At 62.9% G+C, this 16,472-nt stretch overlaps 7 protein-coding genes across 7 annotated transcripts in view; 5 read left to right on the top strand and 2 right to left on the bottom strand.

Moving 5' to 3' along the window:
* Window positions 1-47: 47 nt before the first annotated feature.
* Window positions 48-1,827, top strand: RHTO_04455 (putative transporter, member of the SLC10 carrier family; the record flags this gene model as incomplete). Its single annotated transcript, XM_016418121.1, has 7 exons — window positions 48-314; window positions 370-407; window positions 467-587; window positions 679-923; window positions 989-1,358; window positions 1,426-1,591; window positions 1,649-1,827. 7 exons carry the CDS (start codon window positions 48-50, stop codon window positions 1,825-1,827), a joined length of 1,386 nt encoding a protein of 461 aa, XP_016270573.1.
* Window positions 1,828-2,094: 267 nt separating this feature from the next.
* RHTO_04454 (uncharacterized protein) lies at window positions 2,095-3,320 on the top strand (the record flags this gene model as incomplete). The annotated part of the gene is made up of 7 exons (XM_016418120.1): window positions 2,095-2,229; window positions 2,290-2,448; window positions 2,511-2,567; window positions 2,627-2,776; window positions 2,837-3,075; window positions 3,144-3,182; window positions 3,248-3,320. The coding sequence occupies 7 exons, from the start codon at window positions 2,095-2,097 to the stop codon at window positions 3,318-3,320; spliced, it is 852 nt and encodes a 283-aa protein (XP_016270572.1).
* An 86-nt stretch (window positions 3,321-3,406) lies between these two features.
* On the bottom strand, window positions 3,407-5,760 carry RHTO_04453 (diphthamide biosynthesis protein 2; the record flags this gene model as incomplete). The annotated part of the gene is made up of 10 exons (XM_016418119.1): window positions 3,407-3,549; window positions 3,608-3,694; window positions 3,794-4,052; window positions 4,134-4,303; window positions 4,363-4,504; window positions 4,584-4,966; window positions 5,031-5,188; window positions 5,243-5,320; window positions 5,404-5,522; window positions 5,593-5,760. 10 exons carry the CDS (start codon window positions 5,758-5,760, stop codon window positions 3,407-3,409), a joined length of 1,707 nt encoding a protein of 568 aa, XP_016270571.1.
* A 482-nt stretch (window positions 5,761-6,242) lies between these two features.
* RHTO_04452 (nucleotide binding protein, PINc domain protein) lies at window positions 6,243-10,863 on the top strand (the record flags this gene model as incomplete). Its single annotated transcript, XM_016418118.1, has 4 exons — window positions 6,243-7,831; window positions 7,889-8,542; window positions 8,603-10,106; window positions 10,165-10,863. 4 exons carry the CDS (start codon window positions 6,243-6,245, stop codon window positions 10,861-10,863), a joined length of 4,446 nt encoding a protein of 1,481 aa, XP_016270570.1.
* A 423-nt stretch (window positions 10,864-11,286) lies between these two features.
* On the bottom strand, window positions 11,287-13,676 carry RHTO_04451 (uncharacterized protein; the record flags this gene model as incomplete). Its single annotated transcript, XM_016418117.1, has 6 exons — window positions 11,287-11,716; window positions 11,779-11,849; window positions 11,909-12,042; window positions 12,099-12,195; window positions 12,292-13,584; window positions 13,650-13,676. 6 exons carry the CDS (start codon window positions 13,674-13,676, stop codon window positions 11,287-11,289), a joined length of 2,052 nt encoding a protein of 683 aa, XP_016270569.1.
* Window positions 13,677-13,861: 185 nt separating this feature from the next.
* RHTO_04450 (porphobilinogen synthase) lies at window positions 13,862-15,238 on the top strand (the record flags this gene model as incomplete). Its single annotated transcript, XM_016418116.1, has 5 exons — window positions 13,862-14,011; window positions 14,103-14,632; window positions 14,724-14,811; window positions 14,864-15,080; window positions 15,171-15,238. The coding sequence occupies 5 exons, from the start codon at window positions 13,862-13,864 to the stop codon at window positions 15,236-15,238; spliced, it is 1,053 nt and encodes a 350-aa protein (XP_016270568.1).
* A 513-nt stretch (window positions 15,239-15,751) lies between these two features.
* The window catches only part of RHTO_04449 (GDP-Man:alpha-1,3-mannosyltransferase, glycosyltransferase family 69 protein), a gene marked incomplete at both ends in the record, with an annotated part of 2,121 nt that continues 1,400 nt past the window's right edge, over window positions 15,752-16,472 (top strand). Inside the window, one exon of the mRNA XM_016418115.1 lies at window positions 15,752-16,472. This exon is cut by the window's right edge and continues 539 nt beyond it. Coding sequence (XP_016270567.1) covers window positions 15,752-16,472 — 721 coding nt within the window.

Below are 16,472 nucleotides of genomic sequence, written 5' to 3'. Positions count from 1 at the left end.
GCGTTCTCCTTCCACTTTCATCGTACAGACTCGATGCTGCTACGACGATGACAACACCGCACCGCCCATCGTCGCCCGCGCCGTCCGCGACTTCGACCCTTCGATCCGTGCTATCGCACGCCGAACTCGCCTCGGCAACCGCCAAGCGGCCACTGGAGGGACCCAGCGACGATACCCTACGTGCAGAAGAGTGTGCACATGCTGCAGAGCTCCCGCGCGACGGTGCTGTCGAGGCGGATGCAGGATCTTTGGCGGGGTCAGGAGGACGGGTCAAGCGCGGGTTGAAGGCAGTCTGGGACTTGCTGCTGGCGCAGGTGCGCTCAAGCACTTCTCTTGCGCTGCGCAGAGCTAACGCAGATCCGTTTACAGTGGTTTGTTCTGGGTGTCGGAGTCGTTATAGTCCTCGCGTTGCGTCTTTGCTCTCCCTTGCTCCGTGTGACGTTTCGCTAACATTCAGAGCGCACAGCTGGGCGTTTCCGAACGTCGCTCGACCTGGCGGGGCTATCCGCTCGGAGTACACGATCAAGTATCTCGCCGTGGCCATCATCTTCTTCATTTCGGGGCTCACTCTGCCGCTGCGCAACCTCGTATGTCGTGCCGCAGGATCCAGCTAGTACTCACACGTCCGAACCATCCGCTGACCACCTTCCCGCACCCTTCCCTCGCTCCTCGCCGCAGTTCCTGCGAGCAGGCGACTGGAAACTCCACCTCGTTTGCCACATCACCTCCTTCTTCCTCTTCCCCGCCGTCACTTTCGCCATCATCAACGCCGTTTGTGCCGCCGACCCGCAGTACAAGCGCTTCGACCGTTGGGCGCTCGTCGGGATGCAGGTTATGGCGGTCCTGCCGACGACGGTCTCGTCGAACGTCGTGATGACGGGGCAGGCGGGTGGTGACGAGGCTGCGACGACAGTCGAAGTGATGTGAGTCAGCGGCCCTGACAATGTCCGACTCCCTCCTGGTGCTAATGCTTGTCTTCGCGCGGCAGGATCGGCAACCTCTTCGGCACCTTCCTCTCTCCCGCACTCCTCAGCCTCTTCATGTCGTCCTCGACTTGGTCGTTCGGCAAGCCCGTCGCGTCCGGCAAAGGCGGCATCGGCGAGCTGTACCGCCAGGTGATCCAGCAGCTCGGTTTGACGGTCTTCGTCCCCCTGACCGTCGGCGAGATCCTGCAGTACATTTGGCCTAAGCAGGTCAAGTGGACTCGGACGACGCTCCGGCTCGGCAAGGTGGGAAGCGTGTGCCTCCTCCTCGTCATTTGGTCGACTTTTAGCGGGGCATTCTACGAGGGAGCTTTCGAGATCCTGACGGGCGAGGCTGTCGCCCTCGTCGTGCTGGTCAACATCGGACTGTACTTGGTGAGTCGAGTGTCGCTTGCAGTTGCGTTGTCGAGGCGGACCTAACGCGCCGCTTGCTCGTGTCCAGGTCATCTCGCTTCTTCTCTTCCTCGTCTGTCGCCTCGTCCCCTCGCCTCGATTACGGCTCGAGGGTCACAAAGTCGCCTACGACAGCAGTGGACCCCTCTTCGATCCAGCGACAACCATCGCTTGTTTGTTTGTCGGCGGTGCGAAGGGAGCAGCTTTGGGGGCCCGTTCGTCCTTTTCCGTTCCTCTTCGCCAACTTGGCAGCTCACGATTTTCTTGCACAGCCATCGTCTCGATTTTATACGGCGGTTTGGACGGCCAAGCGAGAGGCATTGTTTCTCTCCCGCTTGTGCTGTACCAAGGCTCGCAAGTCGTGCTTGGCCAGCTCGCGGTGGTCATCCTGAAGTGGTGGAAGGGGCGTATAGACCGGCGTGAAGCGGTCGAGGACAGAGGGACCGCGTAGAAGCAAATTATTGCCTGTTGTCAATTTTATGCATCGCCTCCTCGCCGCCTTGCTCTCCTCTCTTAAGATCTGCTGACGACGGGTCTCCTGTCGCTGGCTCCTCGGCAAAAGCCTCCTCTTCGTGCCGGACAATCCGCGGACCTTTCGAGGGTTCAGCCAGCGGAAGGTCCGTCCCTTCCTCTTCTTATCCTCTTCCTCTCCTCCGTGCTCGCCCTCCGCGCAATACCCCTCGACCCTTCGACCCTTCGACATTCGTCTGCACTTAGCATGGCGCCGTGGACTAATCCGTTCCGTCGCAACCGCTCGGTGGACCCTGGATCGCGACAACCGCCACCCGCTGATTTCAGTCGTCCTCGGGCTCACCCTGGCTTAGCGGTCATTGCCAACACCCACATGTACAGGGTACGCTACTCTTGGTCCCGAATGAGCGTCGGAAGCGCGGCTGACTTCAAAGACCTGCAGGACTTGGTCGAAGGTCCTTCGACGTCTGGGGCTGGTCCGTTCGTCCCTCGCGCTCGAACTCCGAGCGATGATAGCCACAGGGAGTCTGGGCACGATACGCAGCGAACTGGGCGCTCTACGCACCGTCGAGAATCGTTGCAGAGTTATCAAAATCCTCGAGTGCGCCCAATCTCGTCGTCTCTACTCGTCGTTCGCGCTGACGGCTATATAATCAATGTCAGCGCCTTTCGTCGAATGCTGAAGCTTTGGCGGCTCTCGAAGGTAACAGCCACAACAAGGTGCGTCTCTCGCATGGAACGCTCAGCTCCGCCGCCAGTCTGACTGTCCCGAGTTGCAGGATCTCGAAGAAGAACACCTCGGTGTCCTGCCAAGTGCGTCGTCTGACGGGTCGTTCGGTGATTGGGGTCGCAGTCCTCGCAACAATGAGGGCTTGCACCCTTCCGCACACGCTGCTCGTCGGCAACACTGGCCTAACCTCAGCTCACCGGTACGTCTCGCGCTACAGGTCTGCACACATGAACGTGCTGACTTTCTGCGTCGTCTGCAGTTGCTACCCATCAGCAACGACCCGCCTCGGCTCACCCTCGACCCGCAAGTTCCCTTCAGGGCGCACCCGTGGGAGATTGAGCGCCACTATGGCCTTCCTCTGCGCCCATGGACGCACAACAACCCGTCCATCGAGCACTTGGTCGATGCACCGCCAGACCTCGCGTACAGGCCGCCGCCTCCGCCGACGACGTTCTCGCTTCAGCGTCCGCCGCCGCCGCGCTCTCGCAGCCAGTCTCCGTACGTTCCTGCGCCCTTCCAAGAAGACTATCCTGCTGACGCTTCGCTGTCACAGAGCGGTCTTCAAGTCGCAAGGACAGGAACGTCATGCTTGAGAAGGTCAAGCGGTGCGTTCGCCTCTCTCGGCGTCCACAGCCTTGACGAGCGTTTGCTGACTCGCAGACACATGCAGGAGCAACCGAAGAAGCAGGAGGTCTTCAAACGAGGAGGCGGCAGTACGAAAAACGGACACTGGAACGGCGTAGACTCTCTGTATCCTTTTTCTCTCGAAACACGTCCGCTCAAGCAGTTATTTGATGCGTCCGCGAGCGCAGCGTTGCAAGCCCGCTCGTTACTCCGTTTCGCCGTCTGTGCCCTTCTCGTACCCATACCCGCGCGCAATACCGCCTTCCCGGCCCATCTCCAGCACAGCAGGCGCATCTTGCCCGTACCGCGGCTCGAGACCCTTGTATGTCCGCGTTGACATGTACTCGCCTGTGTGCGAGGGATGTCAGCCCGTGAAGCGGAGGAAGCGGAGGGAAAGACGGCTGACCTGCTGCTGAGCCGAGGACGCGAGCAACGGCGGAGGACTGATCGCGGATTGCGAGAGCTGAAGCTTGCGATGTGAGGTCGTCGGCGTCTGTGCGCAACAAGGAGAAGGAGAGAAGTCGGTGAGCGAGAGCTCGAAGAAAGACTCGAATCGTCACAGGGTGAGTAGCGATGGACGAGCGCGACTCACCCTTGAACCCTCGGTGATAGTACTTCTTCGGATGCCGATACGTCCCCGTAACAGCGGAAAAGACCGGCGCCTCGCCATCCTCTGCCTCGGCCTCGCCCTCGTCCTCCTCTCCCTGCTCGACCTCAACCGTTCCGGCGTCCTGGCCAAAGTCGGACGATTCGAGTAGCTGCGCAAAGTCGAGGATGTAGTCGCCTGTCCAGGCTTTGGAAGTGAGAGCGAGCTCGAGCTCGAAGGGCGTGACGATCGGGCGGAGGAAGTCCTGCATGATGGTTATCCCAGGTCAAGTCAGCTACCCGCTCGTTGGGCGGAGCAAGCGTACTTGAGACGATCCCTCACGCACCTTCGAATCAATCATCGAGTTCTCGGGACACGCAACGAGGACGAAGCACTCGACTTCGATGAAGTTGGCGAGCTTGGCGGGGTTCAGCTTGCCGACGGCGACCGTGTAGCTCTTCTTGTGATGCGAGGCAATCAGTTGACGGAGATGGGTGATGAGCGGGAGGTAGGCGGCTGCAAGCGGACAATCTTAGCCTTCGTTGCCAGAAAGGGCGAGAGGAAGTAAGACGCACCAACACCGAGAGTCCCGACGAGGATACCAATCACGTCTGCATCCTTTGCCTTCTCGACCGTCGCATACCGCCGCATCAACATCCGGTTCGTCCGCCCGCTCTCGAGGCGAGCGTGTCGAGTCGTCGGGTCGTAGGACCAGACCTGCGCATGAAGCAGCCCCGCGATGTCAGTACGGGCTCGCGCAAGCCGCCGAGGACAAGAGGGAGAGCGTCGCACGCACCCTACACCGCCCATGCGTCAACAACACATTACTCAACGCCAAACTCTCAGGTCCGATCCAAAACAAGACGCAGTCCTCGATGCTCTCGACGCCTTCAGGTAAGTCGTAGCGCGAGGAAGTGCGTGGGACGGTCATGGGCGGGGGAGGGACGGACGGCTCGTCGTCGTAGGCGAGCGAGGGGGTGTCGGTGTCGGCCGCAAAGGCGGAAGGAGGGGAAGAAGGGGCGCGCTCTTTGCCCTTCGTGGTGGATGAAGAAGTTGAGGTCTCGGAGATGGTGCCGGATGTGTGGGCGTGCGAGCGGAGGTTGGCGCGCTTGTCGAGGTGTGAGAGAACGACGGGCAGTGAAGGCGGGAGGTGAGAGCGAAGCGCATCAGCGACGAGGTCTGCGCGCAAAGGACGTTCAATACACTCAAAGCAGGCTTCAGCATTCATGCAGGCGGGACTCACGAGCTTTGTGCGCGTAGCCGACATCGTACAACACGATCGCCGCCTTTGCAGGCTGTTCCTCCAAGCCCGCCCGGCTTGTGCTTGCCAAGGAGCTCGCAGCATGGTCCGGATCAATCTCGCGCTTGGTGAGGACGTAGAGAACGGGAAGGCGGGCGGTTCTGCAGGAAAGTCGAAGGTCAGCGAGAACAAGGGAGAATTGGGGGTTGACGAACGGGGAGAGGCAGGTGTGCCCGTAGTGAACGACAAAGTCGGCGTCGACGTGCTGTGCTGCAACCTCGTCGACGCAGCAGCTGCAAGCCGAGACGAGCAACAAGCAAAGGTCAGCCCATCGCGAGGGGAAGTGACCGCGCAAGCGTTTACAGCTGTGACGCACCTGCCGTAGGTCGTATCCGCAAGCACGTAGAGCTCCTTCTCCTTCGGCAAGCGATCCCGCAAAGCCCTGTAGACCGCCACGGCGTCGTGCAGCTGCTCATCAGCGAACTGGAGTGCAATCTGTTCGCGCGACTCGACCGTCAGCTCGGCTGCGCTCGGCTGGCTTGAGAAAGTACTGCAGGCTACGCACACGCTGGTACCCGCCCTTGTCGATCTCGCTGAGGGTGAGGTCGACCTCGTACGCCTCGTCGAGCGGGACCTCGCTGTCGACGAAGGCCTGTGGCTCGGCGTCGACTGTGCGGTGGATGGCTTCCTCGCCCGACGGAGCGACGCTGGGTGGCGCTTGCGTAGCAGACATGGCAGCAGCAGCACGGCGAGCGAGAAGTGCTTCGTCGACGTGAGCTGTCTTCCTCCTCCTCCTCGCTGAGGTCAGCTTGCTCACGGTAAATCCGGTCTTGCTTTCAATAATGCCTGCAGTACTGTAGGATACGGCTCCAGCCAGTCTTGCTGTGCCTGCCAGCGAAGGAGCGACACCTTCTCCTCCTCACTCGCTCGCCGGTTCGACGACGGCGGCTCCCTCTGCTGCGCCTGTCCAATCGTACGAAGCCCGTTTAGCGCGGTTAGCTTCGCACGCGCAGGAGATTATCGCAACCCCTTTCCAAGTCAGCCTGAATCGCAACGAACTGCGAAGTCGAGTCCGACTGCGAACTCGCTCAATTGGCGCTCCCGCTCCCTCCTGCGCTCGTCCAGCTCACCAGCACTGCTCACACGCACGAACGAACACGCTCGCTCGAACGAACAACCGGAAAGGAGGCCGCGGACGGGCTGACAACGCCTCGGATGGCCGCCGCCGCACCTCTTCACCCTCCGTCGCTCTCTATGCGCACGAATGACGCCCAGGCGACTGCAGGGCACGCTTCTCCGACTAAACACAGGTCCAGGCTGAACAACCCCGCCGCCCTCATCGACGGCTGGCGACAGACGCTGCGTCCTCGCTCGCCTGCGGATCAGGACACGCCGTCCGCGCAACCGCACTCGCCGGGGCGGGGACAGCAGGAGTGTGTGAAGGGGCAGTATGGAGCGGCAGGGGCGGCCGCAGGAGCGGGCTACGGAGGAGCACGACGAGTCCCGCCGTCCGTTGTTTCCTCATCAAACCGACTGTCGACAAACCCGTCTCTCCTCTCGCTCGACAGGCCAGCGTCGCCGAACACTACAGTAGACCCGTACGGCGCACCTCCTCCTTCCTCGCCCCGGTACGCCGCCCCCTCGCCGCCGACCACTGCCCTACCCGCTCCCGGCTACCGCCACTCCTCCCACGCCCCTCAGTCCGCCTACCAGCCCGCATTCTCCCACTCGAACCGTTCACATACCTCCGTTCCACCATACGCGAGCGGCAGCGGAGGCGGCCGACACCCCTTCGCCAAGTCTCACCAGCACGCCCCGCCTGCGCAGCACCCACACCAGCGACACGGGCGCTATGATGCCGACTACGACCGCTCGCTGCCCGTATCTGCACCCTCTGCGACTTCATCGGGCGGAGCGACTGCCGGTCCTTCGCGCGAGCTGTATGACCCTCGCTCATCAACGCTCCCTCCGTCTACCCAAGCGCCTCTCCCTCCGCCCGTCCCGCCCGTCCACCGCTCTTCGCGCACACCAGCCGCACATCCGAGCGACTCTGCACCTCGACACCGCCCCGAGCGCGAAGTGCGGGAAGACGGAGGCCCCGGCTTGTCGTCCTCTCGCCGTCCAGCCCGTTCGAAGCGCGAAGCAATCGATCCAGCAGACTTGGGTCGCCGAGTGGGCGCAGGAGCGAGCGGGTCACGTGCCGATGCGCATGCGAAGGACAGTAAGGAGAGTTTGGAGAGTGTCGAGACGGATTTCAGCGGACGGACGAGGAGTTCTGGGCGTCAGAGGAGACGGCGACGAGAAGGAGATGAAGAAGCAGAGGGAGACGGCGGAGCGGGTGGAGCGGCGGGGAGGAGCAGGCAGCTGTTCGATCCGAGGAGGGATGACCCGATGCGGTTCACCCAGGCTGCGCCCGCACCGAGCGCGAGGACGAAGGACGTCCGCTCGCTAGCGAACGGCTCGGTCCTCTCGTTCCAGTCGAGCATGTCGGACGTGATGGCTTCGCCTGCAGGCGGAAGCGACTACACCGCACCGGGCGGCGCAGACGACGGTGCCAGTATCCTCACGGGCGGCTCGGCACGGTCGCGCAGCAGCCAGCACCCCGCTCTTGCCCACATCAAGCGGTTGTACAAGGAGATCACGACGCTTGAGACGCAGTTGCAGGAGGAGAATCGCGCGGCACAGGCTGCGGCGAGTCGAGATGCAGAGGGCGAGGAGGGCAAGGCCGCTGGCGTGCGGATTCAGGGTCAGGCGAAACGCTTTGATGACGAGTACTGGGTCAAGTTGGCGAGTCGGCATAAGCAGTGCGTTCGCTCCCTCCCGCTCGCTCCCACTTTCACTGCCTAACATTGGCCCCTCAGACTCGTCGAGGCTCATTTCGAGTTTCTCAAGTTCGCTCTCGACCCGTCGCATCCCGCTTCCTTCCAGTCCCTCCCTCAGCGCTACAACATCCCGACCCGCCTTTGGCAAACCGCATTCCACCAGCTCCTCGAGCGAATGCGTCACGCCGTTCTCGCCTCCCCCTTCCGGCCCGACTCTGCCTCTTCCTCATCCGCAAACGTCCTCGAACACCTTATCGAGTACTGCCAGTGGGCATACACGTTCTACTCGCAGCTCCTCGACGAACCGCTCGTCGCGAGTTTGCAGGCAGCATGGATCGAGCAGCTTGGCGATCTCGCCCGCTACCGCATGGCCGTCGCTGGACTCGCATCACGCGTGCATGCAGCGCAGCAGCAGACGTCGGCGTCCGCATCGCTGACGGCCGCCGCGCTCGACGCGCACGAGAAGGGCGAAGCGGAGGACGCGAAACCGCCTCGCCCTGCGGACGCGGCCTCGATCGGTCAAGCGGCGCTCAATGACTGGGACCTCGAGGAGCAGGAGACGTGGCGCGAGATTGCGAAGGATTGGTATGGTCAAGGATTGGCGGAGAATCCGGGAACGGGGAGGTTGCAGCATCATTTGGCGCTGTTGAGCAAGGGCGATGAGTTGAGATCGCTTTATCACTACTGCAAGAGGTGCGTTCCCACGCTTCTGTTCTCTCAAACTCGTCCACTGACCTTCCCTCTGTTTCGCAGCCTCACCGCCGCACACCCTTACGTCTCCGCCCGCGAATCAATCCTTCCGCTCTTTGAAGACGAGCACCAGGCTCGTCGCACCCAGCCCGACGTCACCAAGGCCGAGTTGTTCGTTCACCTTCACGGCATGCTCTTCACCAAGATCTCGCTCGACGACTTTGACGAGTGCCTCGAGCGCTTTGTCGAGCGACTGAGAGAGGAAGGCTGGGCGCTCAACAAGGCCAAGGATGACTGGACGTCGATGGAGCAGGACGCGAATGCTCCATTCGGCGACCGCGAGTGGTTCATGCTCGGCATCATCAACATCGCCGCTCTCTTGCAGTACGGTGCCGAGGACGGCGTCCTCCGCAAGCTCATGAACCGCGACTCGTACGACGCGCCCGAAGCTGCTGGCTCGTCTCGCCGGCATGGTCAGCACGCCTCGACTCGGCATGTTGCGTCGGCGTCGAACAACAAGGCCCGCCTCGCGCCGCAGGCAATCATGGTCAAGCGCGCCGAAGAGCTGACGCAGTCATCTGCCGTCTCCGACATTGGCGACGATACTGAGCGGGCGAGTAGCAACGGTACCGCCGTCCCCGGCGAGGACGTCGTCAAGCAGCTGAACGCGCCTGTGCCGTCCTCGCCCGAAGACGACCCTCTGCCCTTCAAGCTCGCCCAGCGACTCGCTTTCTCGCTCCTTTCGGTTGCTCTGCAAGAGCCGTTTCGTCGCCTCGCCACGACCACCGTCGTCAATCCCTACGTCACGGTTCTGCTTACCTTCCTCGCTCACCTCTCCTTCCACCCCGCCGCGTTCAAGCACGTCGAGCGAGCCGTCCCATGGCAGCAGCTCTCCGAGCTCTTCGGTCGCATCCCGCCCGTCGTCGAGATCCGCCTCGAAACGCCCCCGAAGCTCGTCGGCGGCAAGCCTCTTCCCGAGGACTGGTGCATCCGCGGCATGGACTGGGCAGGTCGTCAGCTTTTCGGTCGCGGGTACTGGCGCGAGCACCGTCACCGCTCAGCGCCGGAAGTCGCGGGGCTGCCGCCGCCCATCGAAGGTGTCGAAGGCACGACTGTCCGCGTCGAGAGCGAGATGGACGCCCTCAAATTCGATCTCGCTGCTCTTGACGATGTGACCGCCGCCTCGACCACCGACGACGACTACGCGGTCGGCCAGGCCGCGCCAAGCGGAGAGGCGTACCGCAGCCTTGCGATGCAGCTTGCCGAAGGACGCTGGCGCCGACTAGCCATTTGCGCGGCGTGGATGGTTCGCAACATCCCCGGCTTCGACTTTGATATGCGCACGATGGACCTCAAGCAGCGCTTCCGCGTTTCGGGCGTCCTGCGCGACAAGATCGAGCGCTGGAGGCAGGAGGATGAGGATGCGCGGGAGGCAGAACGGCTCAGTCGCCTCGCGCTGGAGGACAAGGCCGGTAGCGCTGCCTCGGCGGAGGAGGATGGCGACGAAAGCGACGATGAGGAGGACTTTGAGGACGAGAACGATTCGGAGGAGGTCAAGGAGCTCAAGGTGCGGCGTCCCAAAACCTCTCACTCACTGCAGCTACTCATCCTCCTCTGCTTTGCAGGCCCGCCGGCGCCATCTCAAGGCGATCATCCGCCAGGCTCGCTCGGCTACTCGCTCGTCCGGCAAGGCCAGCCTCAAGGTCAAGCTCGGCGGCAAGGCAGCGTCGCTGCCCAAGGTCTTCCCCGGCTACACGATCCTCGTCTTTGACACGAACGTCCTCCTCACGTCGATTCAGCTCTTCAGCGAGCTCGTCGCCGCAGAGTGCTGGACGATCATTGTTCCACTCGCCGTTGTTACCGAACTCGATGGCCTCAAGCGCAACTCGACTCCGCTCGGCGTTGCAGCAAACGAGGTCATCGACTACCTTGAGCAGGCGATCCGCGGCTACTCGCGCTTCCTCAAGATCCAGACAAGTCGCGGCAACTACCTCAAGGACCTTGCCATCCGCAACGAGTCGATCGACTTTCGCGGCGGAGCCGATTCGTCCTACGAGGGCGGCGACTACGGCTCGTCCAACGACATTGCCCGCACAATGGACGACGTCATCCTCCGCGCCGCCACCTGGCAGAAGGACCACTTCACGAACCGAGTCGCGCTCGTCAACCCCCGCGCCATCGCCGACAAGGTCAAGGTCCCGAGCGATGCCGCACAGGTCGTCCTCATCACGTTCGACCGCAACTTGCGCCTCAAGGCTCGCGCGAGGGGTCTCGAGGTGACGGACGAGAAGGGCCTGAAGAAGGCGCTCGCCGCAGGAGGCTGATCGACCCGAGCCGCACAAGCACGCCTTCATCTCTTCCCCTGAGTATTGCGACGTCGCCCAGCTCGCCGCAGCTGCCCGTGACCGTCGCCTCGCGGACTTCACATCGACTTGCTGTCCGAGTCGGACTCCTCCTCCCTTCGCTCGACACGCCAGTCGAGACAACCTGCGGCTCCCTTGCCGCATCCTTAGCCATTTCGCGCTCCTCTAATCTCTTAGGGTTCGTTCACGCTGGGCTTGAGCATTCGGATGTGTGTAGTTTGTACCGTCTCTCGCAAGCCCCTTTTGACCTTTGCCGTTTCGCGACTATACACTTTGCGAGAGAGAAAGCGCAACTACGCCTTACAATGACAAGAAGAGACGCAAGACCGGCTGAGGGGAATCGCTAAAATGTGCCCTGCTCCCTCCCCGGACGCCTCCATACGCTCATCGCCCTCCTCTCCCCTCTCCCTCGACGCCGACAACGTCGAAGTAGCTCGGCGGCAGCCCGTACTCCTCCTCGAGCCTGCGCTCCTCGGCTTCGTCGATCATGGGGTTCGAGACGCTGGAAGCGGTGCGAGGCGGGAGAGCTGGGGGTGCCGGTGACGCAGTCGCGGTGGAGCCAGAAGGTCCCGCCGCGCCAAAGCCACTTGGTGCAGCTGCTGGAGGCGGAGGTGCCGCAGCCTTCTCAGGAGGTCGCGCGCCGAACTGAGGCTGCGATGGAGGCTGTTGCGGCGGAGGCGGCGGGCCGAGCATGTCGGGGTCTGCTGGACCGTCTCCAACGGGCGGGAGCAGTGCGCAAGAGACGATCTCGAGCGGGATGGCGACCGAGGCGAGGTGGGTGTGAGTGGTGAAGGCCGGGTTCTTGGCGGGTTCGCTGCGAATGCCTCAGGGTCAGTGGCTATGAGCGAGTTGCGCCGAGGGAAGCTCAGGACGTACTAGAGCGTAACGCAGAGAAGGTAGGCGACTTGGAGGTTCGGAGCGCGGAAGGAAGCGACAATCGACGGAGTCTGCAAACGAGTGGAAGTCAGCGCACTTGCGCAGGATCTAGAGCGAGCGTGACACGCACAAGCACCAACGAGCCGCCATATGTGATCCTCGAGCCCATCTCGCCCGTCTGGCCAATCTGGACCGCAACGCCCGTCGACGGCCCGACTGCTCGAACCGACGAGGCAGTCAGGACGACCCGGTCGTGCGAACTCGCTGCAAAGTATGCAGCGTCAGCGGGGTTGAGGGGTGACAGTGCGAGGGAGACGCACAGAGTCGCTGTGCGGTAGCAATGGTGCGTTGCAGGAGAGTCACAGCAACCGTGATTGGCCCGAAGCGGCTGATGCCAGTCGGATCCGAGGACGTGATCTGTGCAACCTCGCGTGAGCATGCGACTCACAAGAGGTGGTGCAACAGCGGCGCGTCTCTTCGCAAAGGCGCCGCCGTACGCGCGAGTGGACGCACCTGCACCTCGAACTGGATCCTCTCTCCCGCGCCCTTCGGAAACTTCTGCGGCCTCGGGATCCTCCCTTCAACCTCAACCCACCCCATCTTCGCCGTCTTCCAGAACCCTCCTCCTCCACCCTTCCGCACCGCCGCTCGCTGCCTGTACTTCCCTCGCTCAGTCCACGAGTCCGGGTCTTCGTTCGAGTGCGGCGGGCGGATGCCGAGCCGGATGGCGCGTTCACGAAGGGGAGAAGGGATGGGTGGAGGAGGCTGGCGGGGGATGAAGACGACGGGGATGATCCATCGTTCGTTGAGTTTGAGGAGACCTCGTCGGCCGAGCGTGACCTTCAAGTAATACCGACACGATGCTTCGAAGCCGCCAGTCGAAAGTCCGCCTGTTCGCAAACCTGCTGTCGCGCCATTGTCGTTGCGAGCGGAAGACGAGGTCGTCGCTGCGTCGAGCATGAACGAGGGAGGAGGGCGGATAGGTCGGTCGAAGGTTTGGTCGCGGTCGGCCATGGCGGTCAAGCGGCCTGGAATCGTGAGGGAGAAGGGGAAGCTGAAGGTGCCTTGGAGCTTGGTCGGGTCGGGCGAATGGTTGAGCGGGAGTTGCTGGCGCAAATCGCCATCTGAGGCAGTCCACAACGTCCTGCCATCCTCGAAGAAGACGACCTCGTCCGAGACGGGATGGCGTCCACTCGCATGCGCCTTCATGACCAGCGTCCGAACCATCCCTTTCAGCCGGATCTTGACATGCGTGATCGACTCCGGTTCCTTAAGCGACACCCTCAACAAGCCATCAAGATGCGCCTCTCCATCGGGTACCTCCTGGATCAACACCATCTGGTCCCGCCCTCGCGCCTGCACTTCGAGGTTCAACTTGCCCGACTTGGAGTTGAGGACATGCAGGCGTTTCGCGGGTAGGCCGGCGGTGAGGTAGGGAAGGATAGGTGGTCGTCGAGAGTAGCCGGGGAGGGCGTCGGGGTTCGCAGCGGCAGAAGTTGAGGCGGTCGAGGAGGACGTGCCCGGATTTGAGAGAGCAGGGTCGAGAGGGAAGCTCTGGTGTGTTGCGCCGTGCGAGAAAGGGGTGTGGTGACTCGCTGGTCGTGCGAAGGCGGGTCTCGAGACGCCTGGAAAGCCGGATGAGGAGCCTGAGGGGGTGGGTGGGGCGGAAGTCGAGGAGGGAGCGATGGACTCGGCGATGCGTGCGCCGAGCGAGGGGCGGGAAGAGCGCCTGTCGTTGTTCGCCGTTGCTGCTTGCAATGACCGTGCAAGTTCTGTACGAAAGCCCGTCACGAGCGAGTCTACGGCCTGTTGCGGGGAGAAGAGGCGATGAGGACCGTGAGCGAGACGACGACGACTGGGAGGCTGCGCACTTCAAAGACTTCGTCCTGCCTGCTCATTGTAGCGGGTCTAGCACACAGACAAGTCAGCAGAGCGAGAGCGAGCGAAGTGGTGCCGCGAGACCGCCTCGAGGAGGAAGTCTGTCATCCACCACCTGCTCGCTCGTCTCGTTGGCGGACTCGCTGTGCTCAGATAGACTGCTCAGAACCCCCCACCGACGGCGCAACTCACCCGACTCACCAGCATGTCCTCCGACTCGCTCGCGGTCCCCATCCAGTCGACCCTCGCGGGAGGCTACTTCCACCCCCTCCTGCGGTCGCTGCAGGCCGAGCGACACCTCACGAAGGACATGCTCATGTACCCGATTTTCATCACGGACGAGCCGGACGCGGTGGTGCGTCCGCCCTTCTCTCTCCCCGCCGTCCCGCTTCCCTCGCTTTTGGGCGTGGCTAGCGTACGAAAGCTGACTCGGTCGCCTTCCACAGGTCGAGATTAAGTCGCTCCCCGGCCAAAAACGCTGGGGCATCAACAAACTCCATTCCTTCCTCGCCCCTCTCGTCGCCAAAGGACTGCGCTCCGTCATCCTCTTCGGCGTCCCCCTGCACATGCAGAAAGACTCTCGGGGGTCTCCAGCCGACGACCCTAGTACGCCCGTCATCCTCGCGACCCAGTTGATCCGACGCGAGTTCCCCGGCGTGGTCGTGGCGTGCGATGTGTGCTTGTGCGAGTACACGGACCACGGTCATTGTGGCGAGTTGTGCGACGTCTCGACCCTTACCGAAGCCGAACAAGCCGCGCAGGCGAAAGTGATCGACAACGGCAAGAGCGTCAAGCGGATGCGAGAAGTCGCTCTCGCCTACGCCCGCGCCGGAGCGCAGATCGTCGCCCCGAGTGACATGATGGATGGACGCATCGGAGCGATCAAGCAGGCTCTCGTGGACAATGGGTTCGGGAACAGGTGCAGCGTCATGTCGTACTCGGCAAAGTTTGCGAGCGGGATGTATGGGCCGTTCAGGTGCGCTCGCTGGGCTTTCCTCGAGTTGCGCGGCTTGTTCTCCGCGCTCGCGATGCGAAAGGTCGGCTGACCCACGTTGACTGGCTCGCAGGGAAGCGGCGGGCTCGGTGCCCAACTTTGGCGACCGGAAATGCTACCAACTCCCGCCGAACGCGCGCGGCCTCGCCCGGCGAGCCATCGTGCGTCCCTCCCTCGTCCCCACCTACACACTCGCTGACTCGCGCTGCACAGCTCCGCGACGTCTCGGAAGGCGCCGACTTCCTCATGGTCAAGCCGGCGATGCCCTACCTGGACATCATGCGGGAAGCGCGCGAGCTCGCGCCGAGCCACCCGCTGGCGTGCTATCAGGTCTCGGGCGAGTTTGCCATGTTGCATGCGGGTGCGAACGCGGGGGTTTACGAGTTGAAGGCGATGGCGTTTGAGAGCGTCGAGGGGTTCTTGAGGGCTGGTGAGTCGCCGGCGCCTCTTTCGTTTCTCTCTCTGTGCGACTGCAGTGACTGTCACGGGAGCTGATGCCACACTGCGCTTTGGATCGCAGGCTGCACACTCGTCCTGACGTACTTTACGCCCGACTTTCTCGACTGGCTCGACGAGGACAAGCAGTAGACCCGTCTCCTCGCCCCTGCAACGACCACATCACTCTCACTTCATGCACGCTCGGTTCGTGGTCGTCGCTGCTTCTCCTCGACGCCAGCCTCCCCTCGACGACGCTAATCCGCCTCGCTTCCTTTCGAACGAAGCCAAGTGCGGAACTCTGGCGTGAGTTTGTGCCCTGCGCCACGCGTGCCCTCGTCCCGAGGCAGACCATCCGTGACGAATGCCGAGGTCCGCACTCAAGGTCAGCTTGGGTTGGTTCTTCCTTGTCCCGCTCACTCGCCATGTCCAGTCCCATGCTCATCCCTCATCATCGGAGTTGCCGCTCGAGTGTGGTGCCAAACTTGACTGGATGGAGTTATTCCTGGCTGGGGGATTCCCTTCGCAGCTCGCCCTGTCCAGGCCCCGCGCACCCTTCATTTCCAACCTCCTCGACCTCGCTCACTCCTACTTGCTGCTGAGTGGACTCTTTGCTGTGACTGATTAGGGACAACACCCGCTGCTGCTCGAGCCAGTGCGCTCGCGATGCCCTCCCTCTTCCGCTCGAGCGACCGCACCGCCTCGCCATCCCCGCGCTCGCCGCCTCCTTCTTCTGCCCGCGACAGCCTCGACAGCGCAGCAGACTCGCCAGAAACTCCCCTCCTCCCACGGTGGACATCCCACAAACACGCCAAGGACTGGGAGGACAGCCCAGACGAGGGGCGCGAGCGGACTTTCCTGCGACCCGCCCGCAACGGCAGACCACGCGCCGATGGACGACCGTACTCGCACGTAGTCGACCTCCCGACCTCCCCACGGTCCTACAACGCGACCCTCCGCTCGCACAGGCGCCAGGCGCGCCTCGTCGGGTTGTTGTACTCGTCCGCTTGGCTGTGCTTTGCCGGAACGTGTTTGATCGGCGCAGGAGTCCTCGGTTGGGTGGGCCACTTCCTCTGGATGCGACATGCGGCGTATGCGACCGCAGTGTTTGAGAAACCCATGCTGCCCAGGCCGGTCGAGGTCGAGGGCCGCGTCGAGGCATTTCCCGCGACGATGAGGCGGAATGGGACGGAGGCGGAGGAGCCGGTGGCGTGGCGACTGCAGGCGATAGAGGACGAGTTGCAGGCTCGGTTCGACGAGATGGGTCTGCCGGGGATGACGACCCTCCCTTGCGCCGGAATCTCCGCCAACGACACCTCCCTCTCGTCGCGATATTCCGCCCTGCGACGAACCGGCCCGTCCGAACCTCGACAGGGCGAGACTCTCC

This window comes from Rhodotorula toruloides (assembly GCF_000320785.1).
Source record: "Rhodotorula toruloides NP11 unplaced genomic scaffold Scaffold28, whole genome shotgun sequence".
Taxonomy (NCBI): domain Eukaryota; kingdom Fungi; phylum Basidiomycota; class Microbotryomycetes; order Sporidiobolales; family Sporidiobolaceae; genus Rhodotorula; species Rhodotorula toruloides.
The sequence above is the reverse complement of the archived record's forward strand: the minus strand, read 5'-3'. Positions and strand labels throughout refer to the sequence as shown.